We start from the raw sequence: 14,967 nt of genomic DNA on the forward strand, positions 1-14,967 counted from the left end.
GTTCACAAAATTAGGTCTGCCATATGGCACCAGGATCTGATCAGCCAGGCTGAAATGTGAGTTTTCCTCATTTACAGAGCAGATCTTCATAAAATGAGTAAGTCCGCTCACTTGAAAGGATAATACCAATTTGCTCTTGTTTAAGGTTTCAGCGAGGTGTTACATATTTGATGTAGGTCTTTAAATCAGCATCCATCAGGCACAAGTGCAGAGAAGATCACTCTGCGCACACAGCACATCTGTCTGCAGAGTCGCAGCCTGTGTCCAACACACTGTAGTCTAAAGGAAATCAGCAGGGCCCTCCTTGGGAAGTTTATTATTTCATGAAGTGTCTGATGGACAAAGATATGGATATATGGAGATCCATCCCTGTCTGTCTTCCCTGGAAGTGTTCAGGGCCAAGCTGGCTTGGAGCAACCTGGTCCAGTGCAAGGTGTCCCTGCCCATGGCAGGAGGTGAAACAAGATGATCTTTTAGGTCCTTTCCAACCCAAACCACTCGGTGGTCCTGTGATTCTATGTGCACACACGGCCAGCATGGAAAATTTCCCTGGGAAATTTTACTGCACTGCCCAACGTTTTACAACCTGCAGTAGCACCAGGAAGCTGCAAGGGGCAGAAGGGACTGGGAAATGTGTTGTTTAGAAGCAGTTAACAACTTGCCTTCGGATAATCTGCTTAATGTTGTTTAACCTTAAATTCATTTGCAGCCCATTTGGGGAGATTACACTAAACCCACGTGCCAGGAAGCCGTGTTGGAACTTTCCTAATTCTCAAGGCAGCCTGAGATCCTTCCCACCTCAGGCAGAGAGTCCTAAAGGGAATCTGGGCAAGGATTTGTGGTGAGTGCAGTGGTGGGGCTGACATGAGCAGGACGGGGGCCAGCTGCTCGCCGTGCTGTGCTGTGCTGGCACAAGGAGGGCAGATGTCACCATCAGCTGAACACGGGTCCCCCTCACCCTCCTGTTCTCACTCCCTGCTCTGGGGACTTGGTTCAGGCTCAGTTCTGCCTCCTCCTCACACAGTTCACAGCAGGATTCTTCCTAAGTTAAGTCATGCACAATCCAACTGCTCTGCTAATGCAAATCAGGTCTCAATAAACTCCCTTGAATTTCACTAGTGTGGCCCTTACACAGCTCTGGCTCAGTCAAGCATCTGAATGAACACCTAAAACCATGTGCTCACTCAGTGTATGAAGCCTTACCTCTCCAAATTCTTTGTGCAATAAGGGCTGAAGAGTCAGACACAGCTTTCATCCAAAAAAAAGAGCCTTTAGCAGTTGTGTTTGCAAAACAAAAATCAATTTCCCAACTCTGCCAAGTGAGAAGGAAATGCAAGTTTTCCACAGGCCCCTCTGCAAACACTCCCAGAACTGATGCCACAGATGTGGATGTCAGAGTATCTGTAACAAAAATGCCCTTTGAAAGACAACTGTGGTCAGGAAGAAAAATCTGATACAATATCCTCATCCCATTTGCAGCTTTGCTCCGAGGCTTTGGTTGTTAGTGATTCACATCTCTGACAAAATGTGTCCATGTGAATGATACAGAAAACGGTGGGAAAACACTCATGGCCCGCGGAGGTCCCAAACACAGCTGAGGGCTGGGATGGTTCATAGCAGACACAAGAGATCAGAGGGCTCATTTTTTAGCTGGATTTTCCGACACAGAATGTCAACTGTGCTTATGAATATCTATGATAGAAAACATTTTTGTGCCTTGGTTCTCGTCTCGCATCCAGGGGCATAATGAAGGAATAATTCTCTTGGAACAAATGTTATTACTGGAATGAGATTGGATTCAATCCTTTCTGTCACTGGGAAGACTCTTGCTGAAATTCAATGAACAAAAACACAAATGCAAAAATCCAAGTGGCATAGATACAAATTATATACATTTATTTTTATTCATTTTAAATAACATTCTTCTGTATAAATTCTGACATATATTCAAATCATACACTTTTTTTTTTTCTTTTTAGAAATGCATTTGTAAGCATAGCATACGCTTGGGAGACACCGTATTTGGATGTAGAGTGAGACTGATGGGTTTCAGATGGGAGCAAGTACAACTTTTAAGGCCCACATTTTTCTTATTTTAATCCATTCCTCTGACACATAAAGAGCAGAGTCCTGTGGGAGCTCACTCTAAAACTTCACTTTAAAGAGAAAACTATTTTTATATCCTTTATTTAAAGGAGACTGTGCAAACTTTCTGCCACATTTACATTGCCTGTAACATTGAAGAGGATGATGCTGCACAGCAGTGGTTAACTGGCTCACGATACCTGAAGTATGCTGGATATATCCCCTCCTCTTTCCTAAATGCTTGCTAAGTTTGCTCAGCCTGGTCCAAGGGAGTTATCACTGCAGTGGCTGACATCTTCTGACAGCTCCCCAGGGCTAGTGCTCCTCGTAGCTATTTCCAGCTACAGTGGTCCACAAGATTCGAGATCTCTCCTCATTAGCACAACCACTTTTCTGCATGTCTGCTGCACTCAGTGCTCACCAAATGCTCCCCAAGCTAAGAGCCCTGCAGGCTGCCCCCAGCCTGTCCCACCCCAGCCCTGTGCCCTTCATCTGCTCATTCTGTCCCATTCCCTTTACTGCCAAGCTGGACTCGCCCCAGCCAGACCAGCTGGGCCCTCACACTGCCAGGGATGGTGCCTGGAGCTGCTTTCCCACATCCAGCACCCCCCCGCCCTGTCACAGCTCCTCTCTGCTCTGCAGCTGCTGTCCCATGCCATCAGTGCCCTTCCCTGGGGCAGCCCCAGCACTGCAGCTGGGCAGCACTCCCAGGCAGGAGGTGCTGCAGGTGTTCATGACCACCACGTGCACCTGGATCGCCACCTCAGCCCCACAGGTCACCAAGATGCCCCACCCTGGCCTCGCTGGCTGCTCAGCTGGGCCTCAAAACAGCTCTGAGAGTCCACTTCTGGTTTACCTGCCCTCACCCCGACCTCGGGAGAAACCTCAGCACCTGGGAAGCCTCAAGACAACCGATGACAGTGGCCTCAGTACCCTGGCACCGGTGCTTGAGCTCTGCTACCCCTCCACATACAATCCAGCCCAAGGTGACTGGAGACAGAACCAGCTCAGCTTCTTCCTCTCCTCCTGTGGTGCCAGGGGAGCTGATAAGAGCACGGATGATCTCTCACATCACCAAAGTCAAACATGAAGCTGTTTATCCTTTCCCTGCTGAGGCATCCATCTCCTTTTATTACTGTTGCTCCTGGCCAAGGCCAGGGTGGCAGGAGGTGGCTGCTGTGTCCCTGCTGAGTCATTCATTCATTTGACAAGCACAGTGCCAGTGCCACATCCTCTCTGTGCTCCCTGTTCAGGAACATCCTGTGCCATCCAAATCTGGGCAGCCAGATCCCCCCTGCCCGACCAAGTTTCCCATCACGTCTTCCAGGCTGTCTCCATCCCTTCATCCAGCTGTGCAAGCCCCAGGCAGCAGCTGTCCTACCCTGCAGGGCATCCTGACTCCTCCTCTTCCCAAACACAAAGCCTTTGGATTACTTTGGAGGTCAGAAGCAGCCCAGGTGCCAACACCTCCTGTGCTGTGGCAGGCAGGGACAAGGAGGGCTCAGCACCTGAGCCCACGCTCTGCTTGAGCAGATGGTCCCTATTTCTACAGTGAGACAAAATCCAAGCCCGCTCCTGGTACAAAGCAGCCCACAGTCACAGCAAAACTTAAGGAAGAGGTGTTTTGTGGCAGAGATGAAAAAATCTGCTCAAGTATTTTAGAAACGTTCAAGTGAACAACCTGTCCTTTAATTTGTTTGCTAGCATCAGTCCCAGAAGCCAACACTTCCTAAATTACCTTTCCCCACCCCATGAAGTGACCAAGTGCAAGTGTATCTCTAAATCAGCACCTCTAAATAATTACAACTTCTAGGAAATTTTCTGTTTTGTCACCACCCTGCTCTTTAAAAGTTTGATGAGTAACTCGAGGATTAGCAATATCCAGATTTTCTCCTCCAGTCCTCCCCCATTTTATAACTAAATTGAATTGCTCTGAGTGACATGAGCCAGATTTATTACCTGAAGTATGGGACCTCACCCGGGCCCACCACAGGCAACAGAAGCTTTTCCATCAGCTTTTCTCCATCAGCTTGGGCCTACATGCAATTCCACATTCTGCCCTCATCATTTCCCTTGGTCATCCTCAATGATTTTCATTCTGACTTGCCATGCCTCATCTTTGAATCAGGCAGCAACTTTTTGAGGCAGAAATGGCATCTTTGAGCACGTGTTTGAATCACTTACCTTCCCCCCCCCCCCCCCCCCACGTTTCCAAAGAGAAGAGAAACTTCCTCACAGCACCAAAAACTAAATAAATAACCTACATGTTCTCTCTACCATTTCTCATCTGGAGAAATATTCACTTTGTCCTGGCTCAGAGGATGCATCCACCAGCTCCTGTACCACCACCGTCCCACCACACACAGCAAACACGTCTGCAGCTCTCAGGCTGAGCAAGAGTGAGGGGAAATATTTGTTTCTTGCCCTGTTTCCATGCAGTAGTTTGATTTCCAGGTGGCACAGGGAGCACAGCCCCTGCCCTGAGGCAAACACACTGCAGGTACCAACCCAGCAGCTCCATGGTGTGACCTCCCTGTACACTGCTGCCGGTTTGTTGTTCTCTCTGCTAACAGCCCACCAGCCTCCCACCAAAACCAGGGGAATCTGTAAAACCTGTTCGCTGTAGCGGCTTTTTTGACAGCTGATTCCCCACCACCACCTTGTGCTACTTTAAATTCTGAAAGCATCTCTGCACTTTCACCTTCTGAGCCTCAAAGCACAGATCGGGTCCTGCGAGCTCCTCATCCCAAAGCTGTTTCCACCCAAATCCAGGAGACCTTTGCCTGTGGCCCTCAGGAGGCTGAGCTCAGCAGGGATGGCAGTGGGATCCCTCCACACCATGAGCCCCCACTGGGGAGAACCTCAGCCATTGAGCCCAGGCTCTCGGCATGTTTGTGACAGTGTATTTGCATTTTGTATAGAGCCATAAAAGCGAGGAATACATTGGTGCATCCAATTTTTGGACACCTACTCAGCCCCAGCCATGGCAACATTGGTATTCACACTGTATTTAAAGGAATGGCAAAATTTGACAGATGAAAGTAGGGAGCACTCACATTTTCTCTAAAAAAGAAGTTATTCAATGACAGTGGAAGAAAAGCTTTAAGCAGTTGGTGTTTGCCAGAGGCCCAGCTCCAACAATATTGCCATCTCATTTACAGTATTTTAAACAATCCTCATGTTTGTTTTTTTTTTCTTTTTAAAACAACATCACTAACCGCTGTACAATTAAAACCTAGAGGATAAAACATGACCTGGGGAGTGGGCGAGGTTGGGGAGGGGCTCATGGTTTTGTTGTTGGGGATTTTTTGGTTGGTCAGTTGGTTGCTTGTCTTTTTTACAAATAATTACAAATACAATTCCAAGAAGATATATTACATTTTATATACAGAACACACCATTTCTATCAGGGTAGGGTATTAAGCCTGGCTTTTATTTTTACATGGCAACCCTGAGATGTCTTGTCGTCTTCCCTTGCACAGAAACTATACAAGTTCATTAACTCCTTCTAGAAAAAAATGGATTGCTATGTCTTAATAGCATCATCACCCTGTATAAATACTCAGAAAGGGAAAAGCTTAGTCTCTTCCCTAACTCAAATGTTCTTGAGATTTTTTTTTCCTGTTTCCCTGCTTAGTGGGAACAGATAATGGTGACTTTTATAAGTGTGCAACTCACTCCTCCTACATGCCTTTTGGTAGTACAGTGAACAATGACTTCCCCTTTTTTATTTTTTTGTTCTCCTTTTCAAACAAGTTTCTATCAGGAATGAAGATGATGCCTTTCCAAAGGTCTGTTTCCTGAAATTCCACTGTTAATTCATGAGCTACTTCTCAAACTAAAGGATGAAGACACAAGTGTTGGGTTGGCTGGAAACCAAGTAGCTTCTGACTCCTCATTGGGTTCTGCTCTCTCCACCCCACCACCACCTCTTCATAAAAAAATGTTTCAATTCAGCATAATCCAGTTTATAACAACAGTGAATTCTATGGATCTTTATGGAGAACAGGGCACTGAATGCATTTCACCACACTACCTGCAATTCAGATGTACTGCACTGTCTTCTGTTCACCTGCAAGCTACAGCACGCCTGGCACCAGAGAGTATCTGAAGAGCAAATTCCTCTGCGTGGAGCCTTGGCACGGATCCTGACACCCCTTCCACAAGCCCCGCACCTTTTTGAGAAGCAAACTTTGGAACAGCTGGATGACTTCTAAGCTTTATAATTATGCATGGGAGTCGTCAGCGTGAGCTGTCCATTCGGGGCCACCTCATTGCCATCATCTTCCAGCAGCCCCGACACGTCAGCGTTGGGAATGCTGTCGTGGTAGCTGCTGAAACTGATGTTGTCCTCTTTGAGTTCAATGGTCCAGAAGGGAGCGTTAAGTTTTCGGTTCTGATACTCACGGTACATGTAGACAGCACCCACAAAGCCCATTAGTAGGACCACAACGATGATGATCACTGTCAAAATGATGATGTTAAACTGTGTCCATGAAACGTCTGCGAAAGCAGAGGTGCTGTTGTCAGAGGAGCTTATAGGAAATATTGTCTGTAGAGTTGTTGGTGACAAAGTACTGTTTAGCACTGCCGTGGAAAAGGATGTGGCCTTGGTGGTATTTGGAGCAGAAGTTGCAAACTCCGTTGGTTCTAGGCCAACAGTGGCTTCTACAAAACAAATTAAAAAATGATCAACAAAAAAATCTGCTGAGCTGAAAATCAAACACAAACCTAAGAGATTTGACATTCACATCACAGTTATTAAGGCAATTAAGGCTACACTGCTAAACTGGTATTTTTTTTCAAAGCAGTTTAGAAACTGTCTGTCCAGGGTTGTGTTTGGGGTTTTTTAATACAATTCTGTGTGCTAAGTGCCCATGGACCACAGGACTCCTCTGAACAGTCTGGTGCTGAGGGACAGCTGCAGTAGTCAGGATTCAGGGTTCAATACAGCAGCTCATGATGACAGCAAGTATCAGTCCAGCTCCTGTCCAGACCAGGAAAATGGGGTTTTATCAAGCTCAGCAAGTTTAGACTCCAAACCAACCTGTCCCTTGGTGTCTGTGTGAGCTGCACACTCAGACACAGCAACTCCAGGAGCTTAAACCCTTTACAACCAGTGCACCAGATGCAGGATTTTGTTCAAAGTATTATTATTTCTGCCCTACTTGTACAAACAAGAAGATCAAAACTGAAAAAATGAACCACAAGTACTCAGCTGCCCCAGCATTTTGCAGTGTCTGCATCACTTTAGGTAAAAGGGCAAAATAACCTCAGTTCTGCTTTCAAATGAAGTCGTACACAAGCTGCAGGGAGACCCCCAGTCTACACAGCCACAAGCAGAAGGTCACCAAATCACAACAAAAAAAGACTCTGGATGTTCTTCAGAAGCTTTTGAACACAGCAGAGGCCAGCTGGGATCTTGGTTTCAGCTGCTGGCATGGGTGCACACAGGAAGGACCAGAACATGGGAAGCACCAGACTGCACTCTGTCTTCCTTGGCACTAAATAGCCAGGAACCTGCCTTGCTTCCAGCATCCATGGCATAACTCCCTTCTCAGTTCAAGAGTCAGGTTAACCTTGAGATCTCAGAAGTGGGATGTGAATTCATTATGCCTGCATCAAAACTGTTGAGCTACAGGCCTGTGAGAGCACCATAAATCTGTAGCATTAAGCTCACAAATGTAGTTAATAAAGCATTTCCTCACATGAATAACCTGATCTATTTTAGATTTTCAAGTCCAAGCAACAGGAACACTCCACAAGCTGAAGCCTTAATCAGCCAGAATGTTCTCTGCACCTATTGCTCCACAGGACTCTCTGCATCCTCTTTCCCACTCTCTTCCTGCCAACAGAAAAGCAACTTCATTTTAAATCCACATACAGCTGCAGCAATTACAGCTGATGGTGCCATGCTGTATGGATCCAGCTTCCAGCTCTCCCGAACATCTACTAATTATGATTGAGGAGGAGAGTCACTTCCGAAGGACTAATTTTGCACTAAGTTGCATCTCCAATGGCAACAGGAGCTGGAAATATTCAGCACATGTCCTGCCACGGGCCCTCAGGGGAACTCCCACAAGTTAACTTTGGGCTGTCACGTTCCCAGTTCAGGCAACCAGCAAAGAAATTCCTCTGGAAGGGGCATCACACACCTAACTGAGGTTCCTGCTCAGAGTCTCCTCCCTGCAGCAGCTCCTCTGTCCTCTACAGCTCCTGCCTTAAGGTGATAAGGACACTCAGGATGCTGAATGTCAAAAGGCATTTCTCTATGGCATAACAGGCAAAATTTTGTGATAGGAAGCAACATGATAGGAGCAAGAGATTCCTGGAAAACCTTTGGCTTTGGGAAAAGGGCATAAGGAATTCAGTCATCCTTTCCGAATTCCTTCACCAACACTCAATCCCTGGCAAACCTTGCCAGCAGCTCTAAGTAGGGAAAAAACAGAACCGACACAATGGCTGATTCACCAGCAAGGAAACAGCACTTTTCTGGGCTTTATTTGTGAGTCAGCATCGGCTCAGGGCTGGCACGGAGGCCCCGGGTGAGGACATTTCCTGGCACTCCCAGGAACGTCACGGTGAAGTGCCGGGCCCTGGCCCCGGCGCCGCTTCCGGGCCGTGACACGGCGCTGCCTGTTCCGCTCCCGGGGCCGTGCCAGCTCTCCAGATGTCCCAGAGCAGCTCCTTGAGAGCAGCAGCTGCTCTCTCAATGGGCTGCTTTGGCAGCTTTGACAGGAGCCTCAGCTCCAGCTGCTTGATTGAAGCGCCAGCTCTGCAGAGCTGCTGCTGCCTCCTGCACTGGAGGAGCCCTGGCAGGAGGCCACGTCCCCGGTCCCGGGGAGGCTGCGGGGCTTGGCTGGGTGGCACAGAGCCACACTGCACCAGCACTGAGCCCCTGCTGGGCCTCCCCATGGCAGCAGGAGCACCACCTGCTCTGGGGCTGAAAACACTCACTTTGGTCCTTTGGATATCCTCTCTATCTGCCTTGGAAGCACCAGAATCCTGGTAGGCTGAAGATTCCGGATGGCCCCTGTGAATACATGAGCTTTGCCCAGGCTGTACAGAATCTGCTGTCTCATTTCACCTGCCACCACTGAAACAGAGTCTGGGTGATGATTTCACTCCAGATGCCACTCAAATGCACTGGTGATTTATGAAAATCTTTACCTAAAACAAGCTAATGCTCAGTAACCTCAGCATGGCAGTTTTTAGGCAATTTTTGTTTAAGGAACTGAAAAGAAGCTGGACATCTTTTTAACTGCTTAATAAAAAAGGGAAAACATAAGTGTTAGGGAGAGAGGAAAGCTCAAGGAGCTTGTCCCAGGCCCCTTGAAAGGGGACAGGCTTTCCTCACATCAGGAACTGGCTAGAACAATGCCATTTAAATAAAACTGAATGGTGAAAACTGCAAGTACCCAAGCAAAGCCATACATACAGATTTTAATGGAGTGAGGTCATGTGGATCCTTGCACAAAGCCAGAGCTGTGCAGGGGGAGGTAATGGATGAGCTGATGTAAAAGTGCCATTTCCAGCCCTGTTACAGCTAATGAGCATGCAACTTCGTTGTACTGATCATCTCCCTGAGCAGGGAAGGACTCTGTGATTGCACACCCAGAGAGCAGCACAGGAGTTAAAACCACATTAGCTCCTGATGGAATATCTGAACTGAATCTCTGGCCATGAAAACAGCAAATTTGTGCCCAAATACTTCCCTGAACTCTGGGTTCTTTCATCTAATACATCACACTGGTAGTGTTTCCATGCATGGTGTTGGACATCCACCATGAAAACTGACCTCCAGATAACCACTGAAGGAGCAACTCCAGAGTCACTTTCTCTCATTCTATATTAAATACACTACAAATAGATTGGGTATTTTCCAGCTTGCTCACTAGCAGTGCCTGACAGGGTCTGGAATCAGGGTGGTTACAGAGCTAACTCTAAACCACCCTTCAAGGCCAGTAGGCTCCAACAACTGCGCACTGGAATTGTCTGCCCAGGGAGGTGGTAGAGTCACCACCCTGGATGTGTTTAATAAAAGCCTGGACGTGGCACTCAGTGCCATGGTTTAGTTGATGAGGAGGTGTTAAGTCTGGACTAGATGATCTTTAAGCCAACCTAGTCCATCCTGTGATTCTGTTACAAAGATCTGGTTTTCTTCTCTACACCAGAGACGAGATGAATCCAAACTAACATGAACAACTAAGAGCATCCCCTCCCCAGCTTTTGGGCAGCTGCACAGTGAGCCTTGACAGTGACTCGAGCAGCATTTTTTACCTTTCCTGGTGCAGTTGGTGCCCTCGGAGTCCCTGGTGTAGCCCTCCTCACAGAGCTCACAGTGGAAGCCCGTGGTGTGGTAGAGGCAGCCGATGCACTCGCCGCTGTCCGGGCGGCACACGCTGGGGGACAGCGCCGGGTCCACGTTCCCGTTGCACTCACACCTCAGGCAGATGCTGTCTGAGTTGTAGTAGCCCTTGTCACACTGGTTGCAGTTGAGGCCAGTGTAGCCTGGTTTACACTTGTCACACCTCGGGACGCTCTCGCCAGGCTCTGGAGAACACAGAAAGCAAAGCAGAGATTTGCCACGACCCCATACGGAGACACCCGTGCTCTGGGATTTGTTCTGCAGGGTTTGTTCTATGGGAGCTGACCACAAGGCACCCTGACAAAAATCAGCAGCCACCAAGTATTGACTGATCTCAAATTCTGAGCTGAAAACACAACTTTTGAACTGCAGCACTTTCTCTGTTAGTAGGGGAAGAAACAGCTTTGGGGAGTTCTGATGCCTCATACCAACCTCACAGAGCAAACTCGGCACATTGCTATGGAAATAGATGATTATTCCTGAACACTTCCATCTCAAACAGGCAATTTCAGAGAACAGTTGGAACTATATCGGGGATGCTTGCAACCCAAAAGAACTTCTGGGCCTATACAAAGCCAGAAGCAGCTTGCTTGCAAAATGGATTAGAGAAACATCAAAAAAAGTCTTACATGTGACTATTACAGCTCTGACTTGTGTCAGCTACATTGGGGAATGTCTGCATGGAGTCCCATGGAGATGTTCAGAAGCAGACTCAGAAGTGTGGAGGGCTACATGGCACTGCTGAGCATCTCCTGCCCCCCTCCTGGCTGCCACAAGCTCAGCAGCTTCTCTGCAAAACTTTGCAGGCTCTTCAGAGCAGGCTGCAGCAACACACTGAGAGCTGGATCTAGACTTTAAGATCCCTTCCAAACCAAACCATTTTGTGATTCTGATCCCTCCCCTGCACAGCTGCTCTCACAAGAGGCAACAAAAACACCAGGGACCCATCACGGCAGGTGCTGCTTCCAGTGCACACAAACAGGAGTTCCACAGGCTATAAAACACCTTGCTGGGCTGACACACTCTAAAGGGCAATTTAACTGAGAAGATAAACCTTCATTATGAGGAATTAGACCAAAACAAGAGCCTCACGTATGTGGCAGGTGCCGGTGGATGCCACGGTGGAGCAGGGGCAGTGCCGGCAGCCGTGGGCAGGGCGGGTGCTGAGATAGAAACCCTCCTTGCAGAGCTCACAGTGCTTCCCCTTGGTGTTCTCCTGGCAGTCCAGGCAGGTGCCTGCAGAACAGAGAGGAGAACAAGCCAACATTCAGCAGCAGGAACTGGAGCAGAACATTTGGAGCGAGAATCCACGTGGAACACACTCAATTATCTGAGCTCACAGGTGGTTTTGGATGCCCTCTGGCCAAAACATGATCCTGGCCTCTTATGACCTTCTGATGCTCATCCCCTCGCTCCACACGCACACAGATAATGGGAAAAAGCAGGTGGCCCCAGCAGAGAGGCCCCACAGCTCACCACTGAAAGGTCACTGCAGGTAAACACGAGTTATCAGTGTGAAAACTCTCCTCAAGGAAAGCAGTGTCAGTTTGCATTTGTGCCAGTGAGATGGAACACTGATGCTTCCAGTCCTCCACTCTCACGAGGGGTCCCTCAGGTTTGTGCCTTTGGGTTTTTGTGTGCAGCCTCTTCCTGTACAGCAGAGCTGGTGGTCAGGGGGGAGGACATGCCAGTGTCCTGCTTTGGGGGCAGGCAGCTCCATCCTACCAGCGTGGCTCCAGCTCCTCCACCCCAGGACAAGGCAGCAGCAGTCTCTGACCTTCCCAGAGGAACAGAGGAGAAGTGGGGGCTCCATGAGCCACCTGCCCTTCCTGGGGAAGCCCCTGAATCAGAAACTCGACGTGCCGTGTCTGCACAGACGCCGTGTCCTAATGGCCTCCAAATTGCATTTTGATACTACTGTGACCAGGAAGAAAAATCTCCTTAGTTACAAAAGCCCAGCCTCTATATAAAGCACATCCATCACCAGGAACATGCTGTAATTCAGCTGGCTCCTCGGTGAGGTGGCAGGGAGCTGAGAGAAGATTTGATTAAATCCCATGTACCAGACTGTGCAAAGGCACCAGCCCTTTCTATAAACTGGGGTGCCCCAGAGCAGTGTGAGAGCACAGACAGATCCACTGAGCTGATCCAGCAGTGCTGCTGGGGGATGGGGAAGTCTCATATCAACATCAACCACAGGAAAAAATCCTGATTGAGGTTTATGCTGACTGGTATAAAGACCACAGCAGATTTTCTTATTAACATCAGAACAGTTTGGCCCCCTCACAGGCCCGACGGGGCTGCTGCTCCTCAATTCCCAAAGTGATGACTCCACAGCCAAGCATCCCCAGCCAGCCTGGCATGTCCTTGCAGCCAACCCTGATGCCAAGGGCAGGAAGCAAACCCGGGAAGTGGCTGATTCACCCACCCAGCAGGGCCCTGCCAGCACCCTTTGCTCAGCATCACCTCCCACACACTGTTTGCTCTTCCCTCAGCAGCCTGTCAGGCACGAGCCAGTGGTTTTTGTGGGAGAGATGTCAGGTTTAGAGGGGAAAATTATCTGCTAAGCTTGGTTTCTCTAGCTGCAAACCTGGATCAACAGTTTCAGTGGGATGGATGATGGATGTCTTGGACAGGGAAGTTCACCTGCCTGGTCACAGCAAGCACTTGGACCGTTCTCCCCAGGCACTAAGAGAGGCATAAATCTGGAATCACACCTGTATTGCCTCGGTCATTTCAGGACCCATGTCTCTCCCATCAGCAGAAATCACCCACATCCATCTCCAGCAGCCCTGCGAAATGGCTGTGTCTCCCTGAGTCAGCACACTGCTCAGCCAGGCAGGCACGGGCGTGCAATCAGGTATCGCTGTGAAGAGCCTTAATAATTAATAGCACTTCTCCTGCTGATAATGCCCTCAGGAAGGATCAGAGCTCACAGCAGCCCAGCTGGGAAGCACCAGCCCACCTCAGTGCACAGACACACCACAGAGTACAAGGGTCGTGGCAGAGGAAGTGCTGTGGGCTGGGGAGCTCCTGCTGCCCGAGTTATTTATTTATGCCCAGTAATGTTAAATATGCCTCCTGGACAGAGCAATGCCAAGCAGGAGCCGGCTGCAGAGCCAGCAGAGGGAGCCCAAAGTATAGCATTACTGGGAAAAAAACTTTGAAAATTGGACAAAGGCTACGCAGAATTAATGCAAAGCTGGGGAGGTCACAGAGTGCAGTCTCTAGAGCAGGCGTCCGATGTAATTTTTAATCAAATTCGTTCTCTGTTCTCATTTTGTTTGGTTCCCTCAGCCACAGCAGCAAATAGAGCAGATAAAGGAAAATTTAACAATAAAATAATTTTTTAAAAATTGTCAAATAAACAATAGGTGATTAAGCAAAATGAGGGGGTTTCATTGCAATGCTATGGGCAGCACTGGGCAATATGAACAGAAAGAGCAGCCCCATCCCAGGAGCAAGATCTGTGCTGGGTTTTCTTTGATAAATCAAGAGCAGGAACACTGAGGGGAAAAAAAAAAAAAAAAAAAAAAGGAAGAGCAGATTCTCCTCCTCCTCCTTCACAAAACCCACACACCCAGCTCCAAATCAGTAACACAGCTGATGTGTGCACAGCTTTAGTGACAGCCTGGTATCCTTCAGTACTGGTAGGACATAAGCACACAGAGTTCAGTACAGGAGTGAATGCAGTAATTCATCCTCAAGGGAACGCAGGAATTCACCCTCAGGGAGCACAGACCCAGTGCCCACGGACCAGGGCATTCCTCTGCTGCAAACACACAGCCCGTGAGGGAACACACAGGCACAAATTGCCCAGAAATACCTGATTTCATGAGCTCTGCCTCTCCACCAACACATTCTGCAGAATTATTTTTAATTATTACTCCTTTCTAAACTCCTGGATAAATATTACAGAGCTGCCTTTCAGCCTGGAAGTTTTGAGAATTTGGATTTGAAGTGAGTGCTGTGGCTGAAGTGGGGGCTGTGCAGGCAGTCCCACAACAGTGCTCGCCCAGGATCTTTCCTTCCAGTCGAGATGGCAAAGCATTAAGGCTCCCCCTTGCCCTCCCATGAGCTGTTCAAGCACAGGTGCCTCCACATTTGCACTCCATCAACATCCGTCTGAGCGAGAGACACTCAAAGAAATAATCGTGGAAAAAGAACAAGGCCGATTTATAAAAAGTGGGCAATATTAATTAGATGCTGCAAGTTTTTACCAGCTCTAATCCTGTTATCTGTGGCAGCAAGTCCCCTTACGTCAGTGCCAGCACAGTATATGTTTCCAGGTAAACAGCAGTTACACAAAAGGCCTTTAAAAGCCCATGTTGTGTGTTTGTGTAAGTGCAGAGAACAATAGAGCCCCAGTTTCTGATGCAGGCTGCTGAATGAGGGCCCTGCACTGCAGCCTGGGCTAAAGCACACAGCCTTCACTGCCTTCCTTCAAAGGAGACCAACCCCAACACGGCATCTCCATTTCAGGTTTTAGGTGAAGATTTTGGGTACACAAGGCA

The 14,967-nt window shown here is 48.4% G+C and overlaps 1 protein-coding gene across 1 annotated transcript in view; it reads right to left on the reverse strand.

Moving 5' to 3' along the window:
* Positions 1-1,875: 1,875 nt before the first annotated feature.
* Positions 1,876-14,967, reverse strand: part of MEGF9 (multiple EGF like domains 9) — a 48,976-nt gene continuing 35,884 nt past the window's right edge. The window contains exons 4-6 of the mRNA XM_066201122.1: positions 11,546-11,689; positions 10,366-10,638; positions 1,876-6,753 (exon numbers count right to left, since the gene is read on the reverse strand). Coding sequence (XP_066057219.1) covers positions 6,299-6,753; positions 10,366-10,638; positions 11,546-11,689 — 872 coding nt within the window. The 3' untranslated portion in view covers positions 1,876-6,298. The remainder of the gene's footprint in view (positions 6,754-10,365; positions 10,639-11,545; positions 11,690-14,967) is intronic.

Source organism: Chamaea fasciata, unplaced genomic scaffold (assembly GCF_029207755.1).
Source record: "Chamaea fasciata isolate MVZ Bird 193981 ecotype frontalis unplaced genomic scaffold, bChaFas1.0.hap1 SCAF_20, whole genome shotgun sequence".
Lineage (NCBI taxonomy): Eukaryota > Metazoa > Chordata > Aves > Passeriformes > Sylviidae > Chamaea > Chamaea fasciata.